This window comes from Symphodus melops (genome assembly GCF_947650265.1).
Source record: "Symphodus melops genome assembly, chromosome: 2".
Taxonomy (NCBI): domain Eukaryota; kingdom Metazoa; phylum Chordata; class Actinopteri; order Labriformes; family Labridae; genus Symphodus; species Symphodus melops.
In genome coordinates this window covers 28,724,265-28,744,358 of record NC_136692.1, presented here as the reverse complement: position 1 = coordinate 28,744,358, position 20,094 = coordinate 28,724,265, and the positions used below count along the sequence as shown (strand labels likewise).

At 42.0% G+C, this 20,094-nt stretch overlaps 1 protein-coding gene across 1 annotated transcript; it reads left to right on the top strand.

Moving 5' to 3' along the window:
• Nucleotides 1-1,482: 1,482 nt before the first annotated feature.
• LOC306819794 (sarcoplasmic/endoplasmic reticulum calcium ATPase 2) lies at nt 1,483-17,297 on the top strand. The gene is made up of 24 exons (XM_079337348.1): nt 1,483-2,390; nt 2,568-2,687; nt 3,011-3,028; nt 5,270-5,352; nt 5,461-5,565; nt 5,894-6,032; nt 9,197-9,363; nt 11,145-11,300; nt 11,419-11,560; nt 11,912-12,078; nt 12,274-12,362; nt 12,522-12,624; nt 12,965-13,096; nt 13,673-13,798; nt 13,882-14,103; nt 14,195-14,306; nt 14,856-15,094; nt 15,172-15,392; nt 15,479-15,681; nt 15,775-15,860; nt 16,093-16,226; nt 16,367-16,484; nt 16,599-16,733; nt 16,826-17,297. Coding segments are annotated over exons 1-24 (3,210 nt in total). The 5' UTR covers nt 1,483-2,389; the 3' UTR covers nt 17,018-17,297.
• The last annotated feature ends 2,797 nt before the right edge of the window (nt 17,298-20,094 follow it).

Genomic DNA, 20,094 nt, shown 5'->3' with positions numbered 1-20,094 from the left:
TACACGCTGATTGGATCAGGAGTGCGATGACAGAGATCGGAGGCGGTGCATTTTGCCAACTAAAGCTTCTAAAGGACGGGGTTTGAGAAAATGCTACACTCTGATTTGTTGAATTGTAACGCCAGTCTGATATCTGAGCCTCTCATTGGTGCATTCTAAGTTCCGTTTTCTCTCTGCATTGGCGAAGTTACGCTTATCACGTTCTCTTGAGGGGCGGCATCGTCAAGCTAGACTGAGTTAGCTGCGATGATACTGGAAATAAGACGTTTTTGATTTGCAATAAAACTATTTGACTTAATTTTTTGGGGAGAATTGTGATAGCTTTTACCCATAGGTTTTGAAGTAATCCAAAGACAGACCCCTTGTCATTATAAAAAAACACAACTTTTGATCAAAATTAATATTTTTTCACTAGACATTCGTAAAAACCCAAGACGAAGCATTTACTCTGAAGGTTAAAACCGGATGTAGTTTTGCGAGATTGTCTGCGTTGATGTATTTTGGATGCTGAAGTCTGTAGGCAGAAAATATTACTGACCCGTAGACTCTCCGTTAAGGAGTGAATATAGTTTACCGTCTCGATAAATTAGCATCGGAGGAAAATTTGTGAAAACATTTGCCTTTAAATAAGCCTTATTTTTTCCACACCAGAAAACATTTTTACGACTGCGGGAATCCATAAACTGCCTCTAATGGAAGTATTATCGTCCTGATGCTTTTGCATTGTCCGACGAAGCGAGATTGCTTTTTGTAAAAAAAAAAAAAAAAATTAAACTCAAATTTCATTTTTTTTGTTTCTGTCGCTGCGGATAAATTATTCATGGTGCTGGGATATATCCTCTTATTTAAACTGTAGTGGACACTGGACAGACGTCACATAGCAGCCGCTCCGGTAAGCAACCTGTTCATCTCCGAGGATTAACGACTGAATAACCGTTAGCCTCGAGCTCGCGACTCATCTACGTACACAATCCATGTAGCTCCACAGCTAGCTCCACTGCTAGCTCTCAGCGGTCATGATTTATCACCTGCCGTTTTGACGTTATAGCTTATATGTCACGTTAAATAACCGGCTGCATCAAACTGATTTAACCCTCGTCTGTCGTGAGGAACACGTATGACAACGTGTCATCCATATAACACAGGATTAAAGTATATAATGCTACATATTGACGCTAAATGACCCGAAGAAGAATCGTCTTTATTTACGCCAAACGTTGAAGGAAATGAAACGAAGAAGAGGCCTGCCTTTTTAAATTACTTTAGGGATAATAATTATATTCTTATCTACTGGCGTAGAGTGTTGTCAAGTATATATATTGTCTTCAAATAATATACGTAAAGTATTATAATGTTTCTAATAGCATTATTATCACTATACAAAATGCAGTATCTATCTATCTATCTATCTATCTATCTATCTATCTATCTATCTATCTATCTATCTATCTATATATCTATCTATCTATCTATCTATCTATCTATCATTACTTTTCCATTTACACTGAGATAATTGTGTATAAAGACATTAGGTTGTCAACACCTTGTTGTTAATTATGTAATCAATGTTAAACTCAGACAAAGCAATGCTCTCTCTGTGGCCTCATTATGTGTCTCCATTTGTTTGGACAAAAAGGACTAAACAAAATGCTGACACATGTCTTAAGTTCTCATTAAACTTAGAGGGCTTTAACTGTTCATGTGTTTTAATAGAGTTACTTTAAAGTGAGTAAATCTTTCAGAGAGGAACAGCGCATACAAATAGATAAAATGATGCAATACAGGGACATGTTTTTTCAGCTCACACCCTGTGGAGAGTCATTCATGTCTCTTGGGTCCATACTGGATGTCTCGGTGGGTGTCAGTATGTGTGGTTGCTTGGCTGTAATAGACTTCATTTGATCCCCCAGCCGAATAATCAGTCAGTTTCTGCATGTGCCAAGAAACATACACAAAGAGGAAGGCAATTTCTAAGTGCAGTAAATGATTAAAAAATGTCCTTAAGTGTTGAATTTTAGGTTGAGGAGAGTCTGCTTGCACCCGTCAGATATATTAAAGCTCCTGATACTATATATTTTCAATTGTTCGGGAAAAGACTGAAATCATAACTGATGCCTTTTTATGACCTACAAAAAAATAAACCAGGCATTAGCTTTAGCTGTAGCTGCGGGTTAGCTGTCAGAAAGGCGATTAACAACACACTTTAGAAAAAGGCTTTTTTTTTTACATTTCCACTGTGAGTAATCACAATTAGTGATATTTGTTTGCCCGTTAAAAGTATGCAGCAAAGAGATGAGACAACTTACTGGTAAACGTGTACTGGAAATGTTCTGCCTTTGCCACAGGAGGCGCCACAACCAAATCGCTAAAGTTCCTCTCTGCAGCTTTTAGTAAGACATGAGACCATAAGTTAAAAATCATTTTAACCTTATCCAACTGCCGTAAAACCTCCTAAACGTTCCAGTAGTTTTTGTTATACGTTAAAAAAGGAGGTTGGATGGTTTTTGTTTCCTCTGTTGATCTATTGCTGGTGTTGATGTGGCTCTGTCTTCTCCCTCCCTTCACAGTGATGGATAATGCTCATACTAAGACGGTGGAGGAGGTTTTGGGCTTCTTCAGCGTGAACGAGTCGACAGGTTTGAGCTGTGAGCAGCTGAAGAAGAACAGGGAGAGATGGGGACCCAACGGTACAAATAGAAATACTCATTGTGATTAAACATTCAGAAATTGAACTTTGTAATAACTTTATCTTTTGTTCATTAATTTCAGACTTTTAACATTTATGAGTACCACTAGCACTAACATAAAAGATAACCATGTACTTATGTAATACAGCATTTTATCAGGTTAAAGGCTTCTCATGTGCTTGGCATTAAAGACATTTTGCTGCTAAAGATTAACATTTATTTTTCTTCAAGAGAAGAAAAATACATCTGTAAGTGCTCTGTATATTTCAAACATCAATTTGTCACCATAATGATGTTATTTTTTTTCTCTTCTGTGCTCCAAGAACTGCCAGCTGAAGAGGGTAAGATATCTTTCTTTTTTTAATTCACATTTTATTCTTTATCTTCTCCTTCCTCCTTCTATCATCATCAACATCCAGAGAGCCTCAAAGTGGTCACAGAGAGAATAAAATATAATATATACTCAACTAGCTGCTCAAATTGTTATAGTGCAGACACAGAGACACAGTTAGTTCCCCCCAGGTCTTAAGGTACAGCCTTGATAACTGCATCACTCCATACAAACCTCATAGACAATACTTACACTCGGGGGTGACCAGACTATTTTGACTGTGGTGACCAACTGTGTCAATGTGTCGCAGGTTTAGCATTTGTGTGAGACACGTTTGAACTGAATTTATTCACCATTGATTTTATCTACTTTTGATTCACACAAGGTTGGCAATGTATTATTCTGAAGTTCTCAAACAGAAGGAGTCATGTTTAAAGTCACAGAAAGAATTGCAATGCAAACTCTTTCCCACCGACCAGGAGGCTTTCAAAATGTGCAATTAATTTCTTAACAGTACCGCGGACACAAAGTCTGTTTTCTTTTGGAGGTCTCAGACAGAAAAAAGCTCAGATTGTCTTCCTGCTTGACGCTTTCTGTGCAGCTGCGTAGCTCTGTCAGTATCATCTGTTTTCGCTCTGTGGAGTTTGAACTCCTACTAGCTGCAGTTCAGACAGCCAGTCACGCTGTCAGACTCCGCTGGTCAGTCGTTAACTTCAAAGTCGGAGTCTTAAAATCAAAAAAACACTCCACAAGCTTTAGTTTGTAGCAGGCCATTCATATAAACACATAAAACATAACCAGGTACAAACCAACACTTAAAGATCAATAAAAAGCCAAATGTACCATTAAAGGCAATGATCTTAATCCATGATTATCTAAGCCATACATATGTTATTTCTTTTTTTTATAATATTAGTAATAGACATAATTTATTAGTAAGTATAAGTAAGTCATTCAGGCCTCCTGTTTTAAGTTTATGCTTCCCCACAGATGTTTCGTTAAACACCTGTAAAGAACGTCAGCTCTGAGCACCTCAGCGCTCTCCAAGGTGCTGAACCTGCTGCTAGGAGCAGCCAGGGAGCTTTTCAGAGCGCTCTTAACCCACGCCTAATTAAACTGTCACATGGTTTCAAATTGTGTTCTTAAACACAGCTTTCCAAAAAGGCCAAATCCTCCTCTGTGCAATAAATTACAGGTCACATGTGTCAATACACTTTTACAGGACCTGCAATCATGCCCGCTTTCTTCTTATTTTATGCTATTAAACCAAACAACACTGGGATGTTGCTTTGATTTCACACTGCTTGAATTTGTTCTGGAAGCATTTAGGGGCACAAAACCAACAACCAAAACATCCAGCGGCACCTTTAACGTACAGGTCGAGCAGATACTTTACTGTCTTAGGCTGTCATGATACCAGGTTGTTAAACGTGTGAGTAATACTCAAATACTAAATCTTCAGCCCTATGCACCCAACATTTGGTCATTTCTTGATTTTCATGAACAAAGAGTGTACGCTATGATCTCTTTGATTCTTTGCCTGCAGATATTTTGAGTCTCCTTGGGGTAGCTGCTCAGTAAATTGGAGAACATCAGTCTGCTTTCTGTGTTTTTAACTTTAAGATAAGATTACATATGTACTTTGAATTGTCCCCTTGGGGGAATACGATATTTACACATGCAAACATCAAGGCAGTATTTACAGATGAGTGTTTTAGTCATGTTTAGCAGGTAAGCTTCCCATTGCTCAGGTTTCAATTTATTTTATTTAAAAGGGACAGTGCATATTAATGAACATATAAATGTAAATATGCCAGAATTAGCCAACGGCTACTTTCCATCTGCAGTCCCTGGCAGGTCAGAAGAGGTTCTGTATATTGCACGGTCCCTCTGTAACATAGATTTTTTATATAGAATATAAATAATCCCCAACATTTCTTCCTTGAACAGGTTTTCGTAGAATCAGTTATAAATTACAAGTTATCCTTGTGTACAGAAAAAAAGATCTTTCTGCCTTTCCTAGTAAATAATCATTTCAACATAATAGTATTGGAGGCATGATCACTTCATGCTTCCAGGATAAAAGCTGTTTCTTTAGCTCTGCTCACACAATCTGAATGCATGCTGCAGTAAAATCCACCTTAATATGATTTGTGCCCACTCTGAGGTTCTTTTTCCATATTTGTCCGAGACTCAGACTCACTGTTTTCTTTGTTTCTTCCCTCTGCTGTTTTCCATCTGCACGGTGCAGGAAAGTCTCTCTGGGAGCTGGTCTTGGAACAGTTTGAGGATCTGCTGGTCCGCATCTTGCTGCTCGCTGCGTGCATCTCCTTTGTAAGAAACACACACACACAACTTTGTGCTCAACAGCCAGAGAACACACTCGCATACACAAATGTGTGTTTACTGAAAGTGTATGTTCTCTCGGCTTCTGTCTCGTAGACTCTGGCATGGTTCGAAGAAGGAGAGGGGACGATCACAGCCTTTGTTGAACCCTTCGTCATCCTCCTCATCCTCATCGCCAATGCTATCGTTGGAGTATGGCAGGTAAACGCTGTGTGTGTGTGTGTGGATTAAAGCTGTTTTTGTGGGGGAACATATTCGTCTTTCATATTTTTTATGTAATCCGCTGCTGCTGTAATCATCTCAGTGAGGTCGTCCTCTTCTTTCACAAATAAGATGGATTCATGAACCCTACTGTGTCCTTCTCGTTGCTCTCCTTATTTTGACCTAGCTTAGCAGGACCTCATGTTTTATAATACCGATTCCCTCTTGCCTCACCCTTCATGCTGTCATTTTCTTCAAACGAGGGCAACCATGCTCCTAATATGTTTCTATCTGCAATAAAAAGAAAACGTGTTACTGTGTCCTTCAGGAGCGCAACGCAGAGAACGCCATCGAGGCTCTGAAGGAGTACGAGCCAGAGATGGGAAAGGTTTACCGACAGGACAAGAAGAGTGTCCAGAGAGTCCGAGCACGAGACATCGTCCCTGGAGACATTGTGGAAGTCGCTGGTGAGTAAACAAATAGCTATTCAACAATCATACTCATTGAACATGGAGTGTTTGTGACGTTTTTCTGATTTGTTTACAAAAGTATTTCACATTAAAATCCATTAAAAAGTGAGAAAATTGCCCCGGGTATGAAAAAGGAAGCTGTCATTAAAGTGTTTAAAACCTGTTTTGAACCACCAGCAGCGGGTTACTGTTCTGATTAGAAAATGAGCCTCCTTCTTAGTTCATTTATTCTCTCAGTAAACATTTTTCACATGAGTGTGAGGTGTAAATCTCTAGTTTTAAATGTTCATTTAGTTAAATTGAGTCCTTTAAAGCGGAGCAGGATTCAGGGCGTGGCCACTTGTGACTGACAAGTCGCTACCAAGACGTCCTCAAAAATGTGTGTTTGCGGGGGGGCGCTGGTGGCGCAGCGGCAGCACGCGCGTCCCCATGCATTGAGGCTACAGTCCTCATGCGGGCGGCCCGGGTTCGCGTCCGGCCTGTGGCTCCCCTCCCGCATGTCTCTCCCCACTCTCTCTCCCTGATTTCCGCCTCTGTCCACTTTCCTCTATAATAAAGGCAAAAGGCCAAAAATAAATGTTTAAAAAAAAAAAAAAGTGTGTTCGCGAGGAAGTTGTATTCAAAGACGCTCCGAGGTGTCAGCTGTTTATTGAATTTAGACTAAATTTTTTATCCAGCCAAAAGTCAGAGTGAAGTCAAGGAGAAGTGGAGACTGTTGTTTAGGAGAGGATACAGTTCAGCAACTGGACGACATTCAAACAGGCCAATGTGTCAGACGTGGATGTAATTGAAAGAAGAGAACATGAAACTGATTTAAATGTGGAAACTGAGTCATCAGAATTTTGTATGACTTGACTTGTGACTTGCCGTGATTCTCGGCGCAGTGACTTGTGACTTGTCTGAGACTTGTACATGTGTGACTTGCTCCCATGTGTGGTGGAAATACAGAGTTTTAGTGTCCTGAAAAGCAGCACAGATGACACTGGAGAACCATGAGCTCAACAGACTGAATCAGGTTAACTTTAGGCACCACAGAAGAAGACAAACCCCAAACACACAAAGACTTCGGTGGAATCAGTCGCTCCATACTCACAGTTATGGTCTGAGATATGACTCATGTATAATCTGACAAATGACTGATGCTATAAGCAGCTCAACTAGAATTGGAAACCAGATTAAAGCGGATGTGATTTGTGACATAATTGTAGATTTTTATTTTCATGTGACAACAAGAAGCTAAATGAACCACACACATTATCAGGGCCCTTGGAAAGGCTAACTCCTGTTTCCAAAGAGACTTCTGTGTTTATCACATCACGACATGATGCGTTACCAAAAAAGAGAGAAACTGTTTTCTTCTTTTACCTGATTCGATTATTTTTGAACACATAGTAGTGAACGTTTAGAGAATTTAAAGGAAATCTTCAGGGTGTTTCATGAGAAGGTAAAATAAGGACAGACTGGTTTACATGAGAGGTTGGCATTCAGCTTTTGTAAACTGTTTACACGTGTTTATAAATGTGGGGGAGTCAGAGAGAGAACTAAAGGAAGTGAGGCTGCACAGATTTATTAGCCCTCTGCTTTATTTCATTAATACTTGAAGGGATACTTCACTGATTTGTATTGAGCTTTGTATCATTAGAAACCTGGTAGTATTTTTGAATGGTCATGCATCCCGCCCTCATTTTCCCCTGAGACGGGAAAGCTCTGCATGTCTTGTCTGATAGAAAAATCATCATTTTTTATCATCCGAGGCTTCGCTGGTTAGAGGGGGTAAAACTACATCAACTCCTACTACTACAACTTGTTATTAAATTTATTAAGTTTCATGGAGAAGTATTTTGATTTGTATTGATGTTAAGATCCACACAGTTTGAGTCGTGTCCTACGGGGGGATTTACCCGATCCGAACATCAAATGCATGAGATAGATCCACCTCAGTTTCATTCCCCGGTTCCCTCATAACCATATGGACTGCATGTCCTGTTGTCCCCCATGAATGTTTCTTTGTCACTCCCTGTCGGTGCGCAGCCCTTAAACTGTACTGGTGAAAAAGAATTTCCCCTCGGGGACAATAAAGTCTAAAGTCTAATTATCGTGCAAGTTTGTCCAAAGTAAAAGAGAGACATCAGTGAGGCCTCCAGCTCTGATCCTGTTGTTCTAGCTGTGATCAGTGTCGCTGAGTTCCCATGCTCTGAAAGTCGAATCCTTTCTCAACAGACATTAGGGCACCGGATCTCACACACACACACACACACACACACACACGCACACACTCTCCTAACCCTGTTTCCTCTCTGAACAGCCTGAAATAGCGGCGTCTATCTGGGGGATTCAACAGTTCTCTTACTGGGTCAAGCTTGTGTGTGTTTTTGAGTGTGTGTGTGTGTGTGTGTGTGTGTTGTTATATCTGAGAGTGTTTGTACAACTCAGCTGCACTCATTTTATCTGTGGATATGACTGAGATCAACATTAATGCTCTGAAAAAAAAAAAAAAAATTCACGTGAATCATTCAGCTGTTCACTGTTTAAAAAAGCCAGCTGACCAACAGGATGCAGTTAAATCGGAAGAACTGCAGACGGATGTTTCACCAAAAAAAAAAGTAAAAAATGTGGAGAGATTTTAAAATCTGTACGTCAGACTGGGTTCACGTTCCTTCTCCTGTATGATTTATCTTATTGAGATTAAATCACTCTCTACGAATCTTCACTTCCTCACAAAAAACAAACAAACAAGAGAGGTGGATCCAGATGCAGAAGAGTATAAGCTCCTAATATAACCTTTTGAGATTGTAATATTTGTCCATGAGGCATCTCTGTGTGCACATCACTGCGTTTCCATAACGATAACAGCCTAAGTGGAGGACGGAGATGAAGCAGCAGGCAGCTACATTAAGATGTCTGCCAGGAACGGCTAAACAAAGATGCCGCAGTGTTATTTCAGCTATGTCCAAACAAGCATGCAGAGGAGATGCTTTGTGCTTAAATACAGCAGCCTCACTGCTGTGTGACCGACATGTAAAAACATGATGTCCTGTCACCAACCCTTTCAAATGGAAACGTTTGTAGTGTAAGTCTAAAGGTGGTGCATGATGTCTCCTGACAGCCGATACAGAAATACTTAGTGACTAAATTGAGTTTCTTTTTTTGTCTTCACTCAGTTGGTGATAAGGTCCCCGCGGACATCAGGCTGACGTCCATCCGCTCCACCACCCTGAGGGTGGACCAGTCCATTCTGACGGGGGAGTCTGTGTCGGTGCTCAAACACACAGATCCTGTACCTGACCCCCGAGCTGTCAACCAGGACAAGAAGAACATGCTCTTCTCTGTGAGTCCCAACAAACACTAAGACAACGGTCTGAAACCTTTTCCTGATTAGCCAGAGAAACTGTCAGAATGAAAAGGACTGATAGTGTGAGGTTTTGAGATTAAAGCTGGACACATGCCAAATAAGAGTTCATTTAAAATTGAATAATGGTACATTAAATATTGTCTTTCCCACACATGGACATTATTTGCTAAGAATTTTCCTTTTTTCACCATTCTTAATGATAGGCTACACTAATCTACTGTACAGTCTCCCCTCACTCCTTGACTTCTGCTCCACAGATCAGAGGGAGAGAAACGTCCGCTCATAGCTCGCACAATTGAGCTGTGAGCTCTCGTAAAAAAGATGGACCTTCTTTTAATATGATTTTAATAGTTCTGTTTCTCCGTACTCGGAGTTGGGTCATTACGTTACGCTATGTCATAAACAAACGCGTATCAGCTGTAATCAGAAAGGAATATCGATTAGAGCATTTGAAAACATGAGGGGGGCGTTAGCTTGAAGTCTTTATAGAACAGACGCTCATGTTAAAAAATGTACATCATCTATGTATCAGTCTGGCTCTCTTTCAGAGCGCTGTTTGCTGCCTGCTTGTGTTGGGCTTTACTCGTCTGTGAAGTGGGAGCAAAATAAAACCCTGTGCTTGTTTTCTTTATGATGCTGCTGCATGTTGGATGTCCTGAGACTTACTGCGTGTTGCGCACTGATCTGAATTAAACGATCGCAAAAACAAGTTGCACATCGAGCAGAGCGGTGCGACGCGGAGTACTGAACAGACTTTTATTACATTTCATTCTTGCATGATGATAAAATATCAATTGTGTTTGTTTTATTGCTGTATACAACATTTTGCATCTACCTCCAACAACAAAAAATGCCAATACTGGACTTCTCTACCCACTGAAATTAATTACAGAATTGAACCTTTTATTACTTAAACTTTTCCATTTTGCTTTTCCTAAAAATGTCCTAAAAGGTAAAACAAAAAAATTATTCACTCATCTGCTCTACAACTCTACTGGATAATATGTTAAAAAAAAAATCAAACTATAACACTGAAACATGGTAAAGGATGCTGAAAGCACTAAGGATACTGTGTGATATTTCATTATGTACATGTAAGACATATGAGGGGGAAATGTCTCTCTTTGATGTCTTTGTCGAATCCTCTACGTCAGACCTCAAAGGCAGCTGAGTCAGTCGGTGGTCAAAGTACAAACATTGATGTTTTATTCAGCAGCAACACTTAGACCGACTGTACACCTGCAGGACGCAGTTCATCCCAAAACTACCGGACCTAGTTTGAGTCCACGCACACAATGAAATACCAAGGCTGTGAAACAATACATTTTTTTATTGTCATTAATCGCATGTTTGAAATACCGTAATCTTTTATTTCAAAACAAGTGTAATCGTTTTGTTATGATTTTTTTCCTGTCTTAAGCTGAGGGTACAAACCTGCTTTTATTTTGAAATTGAAGGTTACAGCATTAACTTAAAAAGAAACTGAAAATGTAAAAAAAGGACAAAAAAATGTGAAATGTTTGATGTCATGAAGTGAAAATTACTTTAGATTTGTCAGTTCAGCCGTCTGTGAGTTTCTTAGAGTGAAAAGAAACAATGAAAAGCGTAGCGGCGTCGTTCTTCTCCGTCCTCCATCAGGAAGTCATCCAGAGCACGTTATCATATTTATTTGTAATTACACCAGCAGCTCCCAAAGCTGACATCTGTGATGTTTAACAGGGCGCGGTAAAGTTGTGTCTCCCTTGACTTTTCTTCAGGGGACCAACATTGCAGCGGGGCGAGCCATCGGCGTTGTCGTGGCAACAGGGGTGCAGACAGAGATCGGGAAAATCCGGGATGAGATGGCCTCCACTGACCCTGAGAGAACGCCGCTGCAGCAGAAACTGGACCAGTTTGGAGAACAGCTGTCGAAGGTAAAGACCTGAGTGGTGTAATCTCTCTTTCACGTTGAATATCTGATGAATCTTAAAAATCGAGCTGATTGATTTGACCTCTTTAGCATGCGAACATTTGATGCGTTGTGACCTGCAGGTGATCAGCGTGATCTGTGTGGCGGTTTGGGCGATCAACGTGGGACACTTCAATGACCCGGTGCACGGAGGCAGCTGGCTGAGAGGAGCTGTTTACTACTTCAAGATCGCTGTCGCCCTCGCTGTAGCAGCAATACCTGAAGGTGGAGCATCTTCTCTATCCGACGAAAACAATAGATTATCTGTGTGTTTAATTTAGTAACTACAACAAATACACTTTTAGTTTAATCTATGAAGCGGTATGTTTCAGAGCTGAGAAGGGTTTCATTTTTTTCTCATTAACAGGAGATAACTTACCATGAAGTTTGTTTTGTTTTTTTAAAGATATGACAAACAAAGTGCATTTTCAAAACAACCAACTATGGATGTAAAACATTAGCTCATGATATAAATACTGTGGAAATAGGAATCTAGGGCCTCGTTCACCAAAGGTTTGGCCTTGCTTCTCCTTTGGTTGTGCAAACATGCCTCATTGTTGTTGTTTTCCCCCACAGGTCTCCCTGCTGTCATAACTACATGTCTGGCTCTCGGCACGAGGAGGATGGCGAGGAAGAATGCTATCGTCCGCAGCCTGCCGTCAGTGGAGACGCTGGGTTGCACCTCAGTGATCTGCTCGGACAAGACGGGAACTCTGACCACCAACCAGATGTCTGTCTACAGGGTGAGACGCTGTAAAATCAGAGCGAGAGACATAAAAAGAATATAAAGAAATGTTGATAAGGACGTAGTAACTCACATCCTGCTAACATCAGATTAACAAAGGATGACTTCACTTACATTTCTCTAACAAACAGACCAAAAGTCAAATCAGATATTAACCAACCAGCCTCTTGGGTGTGTGTGTGTGTGTGTTCAGATGTTTGTTGTGGACAGCGTGTCCGGAGAGCGCTGCAGACTGAACGAGTTCTCAGTGACTGGATCTACTTACGCCCCTGAAGGGGAAGTGTGAGTGTCTCTAACCTTTAACACTTAACCTCCAAACCCCTGATTATTATTATTTTTTTTTTATCTCTTTACCCATCTTCTCTGTCTTTGTTGAAATGTATTTGAATTACCTCCACTTCTCCCCTCTTTGTTCCTCGTCTCTCCCTCCTGTATCTTCAGTTATAAGGACGGCTCCCTGGTGAAGTGCAGTCAATATGAAGGACTGGTGGAGATGGCCTCCATCTGTGCACTCTGCAATGACTCATCACTGGACTACAATGAGGTAAGACGTTCAAACCAGCAGCAAGGACGAATCAGACCCTCATATATGACCTTATATGGTCATCAGGAACATGAACTGCTGGAGTCCAGAAGTAGAGTCACACACTGATCGGTGAAGAAGCCCCATCATGTTTAACCCCTTTTCCTCCTGTGTGTGTGTGTGTGTGTGTGTGTGTGTGTGTGTGTGTGTGTGTGTGTGTGTGTGTGTGTGTGTGTGTGTGTGTGTGTGTGTGTGTGTGTGTGTGTGTGTGTGTGTGTGTGTGTGTGTGTGTGTGTGTGTGTGTGTGTGTGTGTGTGTGTGTGTGTGTGTGTGTGTGTGTTGTGTGTTGTGTGTGTTCCAGGCAAAGGGAGCGTTCGAGAAGGTCGGGGAGGCCACAGAGACCGCCCTCTGCTGTCTGGTGGAGAAAATGAACGTGTTTGATACTGACCTGAGAGGACTCAGTCCTTCTGAGAGAGCAACAGCCTGCTGCTCTGTAAGTGTGTGTGTGTGTGTATTAGAGGGAGAAAGTGATTGTGTAGCCTTAAAAAAAAAAAAAGGAAAAAGGGTAAAGCATGCTGTCGTAAACGACTCATTGATCTCTCCCTCTGACCTCTGCGTCCATTAGTCTCTCTTCTGTCTCGTTACCTGTGAGACCGTAAAGTCTTTGTGCTGTTAAGTGCTGAACCCTCTGAACACGTTCCATTTTAAGGTTTTATGATTCAGCAGCAAACAAAGTCATGACCTTAGATCTTTTTTATTTTCTCACAAATGTTCATCATGTTTATTTTTTATGCCTTTGTTCGAGAGGCCGGTGGATAGAGTGGGAACTTGGCTTTGGTATGTGGTCCATGTGATTTAGGGTCATGTATTCTTTTAAACATACACATTTCTCCTCTGTCAGTCAGTCTGTGGAAACACAAAAAGACATAAACAGTTGGATTCAATGCAGAATTACTTACAGCTTTAATTAATTAATTAAAACAAAGCTTAATTTTTGCGACGGCAGAATTACTTTATGTTCAGCGAGTGCGATCGGCTTCTGTTTGATTCTCGTTCTTGTTTGTTTCAGGTGATAAAGCAGCTGATGAGGAAGGAGCTGACGTTGGAGTTCTCCAGAGACAGGAAGTCCATGTCTGTCTTCTGCTCTTCCAACAAACTCACCCGCTCTTCATCTGGAGCCAAAATGTTTATAAAGGTGAGTGACGCCCCCCCGTCATGTTGTCTTCTTCTTCTTCTTCCCTGTGGTGTCTAACGTCCACGCCTCTCGTCTCGCCTCAGGGTGCTCCAGAGAGCGTGTTAGAGCGCTGCAACTACGTCCGTGTCAGCGGCTCTTCCCGCGTGCCTCTGAGCGCGGCGGCTCGGGAGCAGCTCCTGTCCACAGTGCGGGAGTGGGGATCCGGAAGGGACACATTGCGCTGCCTCGCCATGGCAACCAGGGACACTCCCCCTGACATCCACAGCTTGAACCTGGAGAACTCAGCCGGCTTTTGTAACTATGAGGTGATGATCTCTCGCTCTGATTATAAAGACTTTATCCGCGTATTTACTTCTTTCCCTTGAGAACAGGAATCTAACCCCCCCCCCTTTACAGTCTGATCTGACCTTTGTGGGCTGCGTGGGCATGTTGGACCCCCCAAGGAAAGAAGTCCTCACCGCGGTCCGAATGTGTCGGCAGGCTGGCATTAGAGTCATCATGATCACAGGTGAGCAGCACGTCTGACTGTAGATGTACACACATAATGTTGGATACTTTCTGTTTATTTTAAAATGAATAGAATCATAAAAACAATCAGACTTCACGTAACTGAGGCTTCAAGACTTCCTTCCACTCTGTTTGGCCTGTTTCCAAACCACCATAAAAAAAAGTCCTTCTCGCCTGACATAAAGTCAGGTCTGTTATTATTGATCTTAAATATAAATTGTTTAATTCTTTGATCTTTTTGGAGGTAAATCTTCAAAAGATGCTGAATTTTGTCAGAATCATAAAATCTTTGGTGTCTCAACATTTTAACAAACCAATTAAAGCACCCAGTTTAATGTCTTGTGTTTTTATTGTACCTTTTTTTTTTATCGCATCATCTTACATTATTTTAATTTCATGGTTCACTGAGCCGCCAAACTGATGATGATTTATTTCCTGTACATTGTATTTTGTTGATGTCAAGTACTTAATCACTGTCATTTGTGAAAATTACTTAATTACTATAACTTTCTTAGTTAACTCAACAATGCTTTTAAATGTTTGTCTCCAGGTGACAACAAGGGAACAGCACTGTCGATCTGTCGCAGGGTGGGCATCATCACGGAGCAGGAGGAGGAGCAGGAGGGCTCAGGGTTTAGCGGGGGTCTGACGGGCCGAGAGTTTGATGAGCTGCCTCCTCACATGCAGCGTCAGGCCTGCAGGACGGCCAGGTGCTTCGCCCGGGTCGAACCGGCACACAAGAGTCGCATAGTGGAGTACCTGCAGAGCCTGGGTGACATCACGGCCATGGTGAGAGTCACAGTCATATTTCTAACCAGTGAAATGACTTCTTCTCCTGTAAGGTCTCTAAATCATCCTCTCTTCAGACAGGTGATGGGGTGAACGACGCACCGGCTCTGAAGAAGGCCGAGATCGGCATAGCGATGGGCAGCGGCACGGCGGTGGCAAAGTCAGCTTCAGAGATGATCCTGGCTGACGATAACTTCTCCACCATCGTGGCTGCTGTGGAAGAGGGCAGAGCCATCTACAACAACATGAAGCAGTTCATCAGATACCTGATCTCTTCCAACATCGGAGAGGTCGTCTGGTTAGTACGAGAGGATGCAGACGCTTTGACCAAGTCATGAACCTTATAAATGTGACTACCTAAACACTTCCTCTCTCTTTCTTCAGTATTTTTCTGACCGCAGCGCTCGGCATGCCTGAAGCTCTTATCCCGGTCCAGCTCCTCTGGGTTAACCTGGTCACAGATGGCTTCCCGGCTACCGCTCTGGGCTTCAACCCTCCAGACCTGGACATCATGTCCCGCCCTCCCCGCTCCGCCAAAGAGCCTCTGATCTCCAGCTGGTTGTTCTGCCGCTACCTCATCATTGGATGTGAGAACCGAAAGTGGAAGATTAGAATCATGAGTTTACTACAGTCACACAAAAATGATTGGTACCAAACAAAGAGCTTCTCTCTCTCTGCAGGTTATGTTGGAGCAGCGACTGTCGGAGCAGCGGCCTGGTGGTTCATGGCTGCACACGATGGACCCAAACTGTCCTTCTTTCAGCTGGTAAACAAATCCCTCAAATTATTATTATTATTACTATTATTATCAATATTATTATTATTATCAATATTATTTTTATAAGGAAAAGTGTGGAATTTTTGATAGGAACCTTTTCTTTCCACTTTTTAACACGTGATCTGACACTAAAAGGGTCGTCACCTCTAACTGATTGATGATGTTTGTGAGACAGGTGATGGAGGAGGTTTTTTTTACACGTTGTTGTCTTCCTCTTCAGTCTCACTATCTGCAGTGCAGTGAAGGTCATGTTGAGTTTGCTGGTGTTCAGTGTTCAGTCTTTGAGTCTCCTTACCCTATGACCATGGCGCTGTCTGTCCTGGTCACCATTGAGATGTGCAACGCCTTGAACAGGTAAGAACCAATCAAGTACACCTGCGTTGGAAACTTGTGACCGTTAGTTATTACACCTGAAGCATCAGAATGGAAAGCTACATGCAGGTTTCTGAAGGCTGGAGATGGAGTTATTCTTCTTTTTCTCTCGTGCCGTTCAGTCTCTCCGAGAACCAGTCCTTGCTGAAGATGCCTCCCTGGTCGAATCCCTGGCTGGTGGGCGCCATCTGCCTGTCCATGGCTCTACACTTCCTCATTCTTTATGTTGACCCTCTGCCGGTAAGCATGCACGTGTCTGAGAAATCCCTAATAAAGATCCACCTGATCCACGCTATCTGCCAGTTTGACCTTCCTGCCTACACCTGGGCTTCAAACCCTCCCTTTCTGTTTCAGGTGGTGTTCCAGATCCGCCCTCTGTCGTGGCCTCAGTGGGTAGTGGTCCTGAAGATGTCGATCCCCGTCATCCTGATGGACGAGGTGCTTAAGTTCCTCGCCCGAAACTTCATCGAGCCAGGAAGCCAGATTCAGGTGAGGAACCATGCCGGACACTGATTGTGTATTTCAAAGTGTCAAAGTGTGTGTCTGACCTTTACTTTTGTTTATGTCCTCTTCTCCAAAAGTCGCTGGAAGAGGAGGAGGAGGAGGAGGAGCTGCAGAGGACGAGGGCGAGCACGGGATTGGTAGGTGCTGTGGTGAGGAGGCTGCGTCAGTCAGTGAAGGGCGTGTCCTGGTCGTTCGTCATGATCTCTGCCCCGCTGGTGGTCTGGATCTTCAGTCTGGACTCTGACATCACCAACATCTTCTGGGAGTGATGAGAGATCAGAGAGGATTGATGGACTGTGAGAGAGGGTTAGGGCGACTGAAGAGAGAGAAAGAAGACCAAAAAGCAGAGGATTGTGGGATGTTGTGGAGAAGAATGAGGCGAGGGGAGAGGCGAGCAAAGACCATTAACACTTTGCAGGAATGTAAGAGGTGAAGAGTGAAACAAATGAACCGACAGGAAATCAGAAAACAGCGAGAGGGAACATCTCTGTGTGCGTGTAAAGGTGCTCTGTGTAGCCCAAGGTTAGTCAATAAATTCTCACAGACTTGTATGGCCTCGCCTTTTTTGGCTGTAAGGCGCCAACATCTGTCAGCTTGGTCAACTGAAAAACCTCCTTGAAAACAACCCGTAACGCTGTGCGTCATTGCTAAAACAGCATGCTAACCTTTGCTTCACAAAATTAAATGAATCCACTGACACGGGAAGGAGGAGGCGGAGCATGAACACAAAGGACATCGGCCGATGAAATAGTTTTCGCGATACCACAAATTTTATGATATTTGTAAAAATCAAACAAGGTTAGAAACAGGGCACCAAAAAAATGACATCCTGCGCACCCGATTTTATTTTTGTGAATGAGACATAAGAAATAAGTGATGTCCCCTTAATGATCTGTAATAACCCAGAAGAAGTGTGAGCTGGTGTCTCTATCTTCAGTGGTTTTTCTCTCTGTCTGTGTTTTATTTTATTTTTTTGGGGACATTTATGGGCGTCAGTTTTTCAGCATCTGTTTGAGGCTGCATAACTAAAAGCCAATCTGTGTTTAGATTCCCCGACTCCCTGAAATGCACACAGATTTTAATAGTGTGCATCGTGATGTTATTTCAGCAAACCTAAGACCCTGCATCGTAAATGTGATTCCAAAGTTGTCTAAAGCTGCCTGCTGACCACACCAGAATTAATATTTCGTCTATCAGGCGGTGATTGCTGATGGGTCCTGACCAAACAAAAATTTGACACCTTCCTGCATGTTTGTGCCGAGAAAACATCTCATTTCTCTGTATCACCCCTTTGTCATGAGCGGCACACTCTCCCTCTTCTTCGTCTCTATGTCACTCGTGTTTAAAATGTGACTATTTGCTTTATTAGCTTACTTAAATGTTTCTTTACAATCAAACGTGAACGCAGCAGAGATTTTATTGTTTAACACACCTGGTATTGAAAATAATTTAGTTATTGTTGAAAACTTCACAGAGAAACAGGCGAGTCGTAAAGGGAGTCATCATTGTTGCAAAACTGTAAACAAATGCATAAACAGATTTTTACACTAATTATTTAACACAGCTCTTAATGGATCTTTTTACACATTTACAAACAGTTTGGCATCAATAATATCTCCCTGGAGCAATAATGCCGTCACTCAGCGATTAGGTTTGTTTCGTCATCAAGTGCACACATATATAAGTCAGGCTGTAGCTACACCACTCTTATAGCTGGTGAATGAGATGAGCTCTATTACACACTGAAGACAAATAGCTACATATTGCACATTTCTACGAGAGGTCAAAGCGGACATGCATCAATACATTTTACATCCTGTGATAAAGAACAAATTCTCTCAAGAAGTCAACTTATTTATCCCGTCATCTGGTTTTCTCGGGTGAATTTCAGCTGATTTTTTTTTTGCGTGTTCAAGATCTCAAGAATTTAACTTCTCGAGATCTTGAGAAGCAACAGAAACTAACTTGTTATCACAGGAAAAGGGAAAATTTAAAATGTGTGGATGTATGTCCACTCACTGGCTCTTCAGCTTAAACTGTCTGGTTGAAAAGTGAGCGTATCAGCGTTGGTTGGTTTGTTGCTTCAGAATCAAACATGCAAACAAAAACACACACAAACCGACTCTACGTCCACAATGTAACTCACCGGTAATAACGCGTGCTCAGCAAGATGGATGAGATGTGCAGTAGATTCCCTTCATGTTGTTGAAAATGCAGTATTGTCTGCAAACATTGAAACCCGCGTGGAAGGGCTGATAGATTGCGTGTCAACACACGTCACACTGTTGTAACACGTTTCAAACGATCGGCACAAATCTGTGTGTGAGTCAGAAACATGGTACTTTCCTGCAGTGTGTGTGTGTGTGTGCGTGTTCACACAGAATCTAGATCATTGAGAACCAACTGCAAAACAGGCTGTGATGGCCTCAACATCCAGTAATCCTTGGTTGCAAATGTTGCTGCTCAAAGTGCTTCAATTTAAAGTGCTTTTTGTCATTGACCGGCTCAGATTATGTGAGGTAACTGTCTGAGACATGACAGAAAGGATCCTTTTAGACCCTTTTAGAAACATCTGCAACCTTCAAACTCACCAGTATCACAGAATAAAGGAGGCGCCGTAACGCCCTGCAGTTATGTCACACACCCCATGTACAGAGGCAATAGACGTCCGACCTCGGCCCTTTGCTGCACTTCCTGTCTCCTCTTAGCTGTCCTGTCTACTAAAGGCAACAGTGGCCTGATAATCGAACGCTGACACGAAGTCAAACACTGACATGCATCTGATTGGAAACTACTTTTGTTATCGGACTTTGTTTGCTATTAAGAGCGGGATTTAACCGTGTTTGTTGTCTCATAAAAATGATCTTCTGCTTTCAGAAAAAGGAAAGCATTTTCCATCAGGCACGTTTCCCGCAGAAGTCACGCAGCCGTCATTACAGCCTGAGTCTAGGCTGCAGCCTGAAGCAATATATATAAGCGACTGTAAAACTGTTGTACCTATTATTAGTCCTTTAAACCCCAAATTATGTAATTATGGGTCTCAGTTTGTTTATGTATGAATTCCTCTTTGAGCCTTCACACTAGGATGAAGAAATTCAGTCTTTTTTGATTAAAACGCTTTGAGTTATTATTTCTATTCATGGTTAGGGGTTAGGGCGTGTTGTTTAGGTAGAATCAGTATCTAATAGTCACTGCTACATGTATGAACTCATTGTTTTTGGTGTATTTTTACTTTATGTTATCACTCTTGACTCAGCTCTGTGTTCTGCTACACTTTTTGTTTTTGTCGATTTCTTTGTATTCTTTGCTTTTGCAGTTTCAGAAGCAGGATTTCAGTCTGTTGTGA

What these genes read in the sequence shown, in the direction of transcription:
- LOC306819794 (XM_079337348.1), top strand. An exon ending in AGACATTGTGGAAGTCGCTG is followed by an intron (nt 6,033 to 9,196) that starts GTGAGTAAACAA and finishes GTCTTCACTCAG; the next exon opens with TTGGTGATAAGGTCCCCGCG. An exon ending in ATGTGCAACGCCTTGAACAG is followed by an intron (nt 16,227 to 16,366) that starts GTAAGAACCAAT and finishes CGTGCCGTTCAG; the next exon opens with TCTCTCCGAGAACCAGTCCT.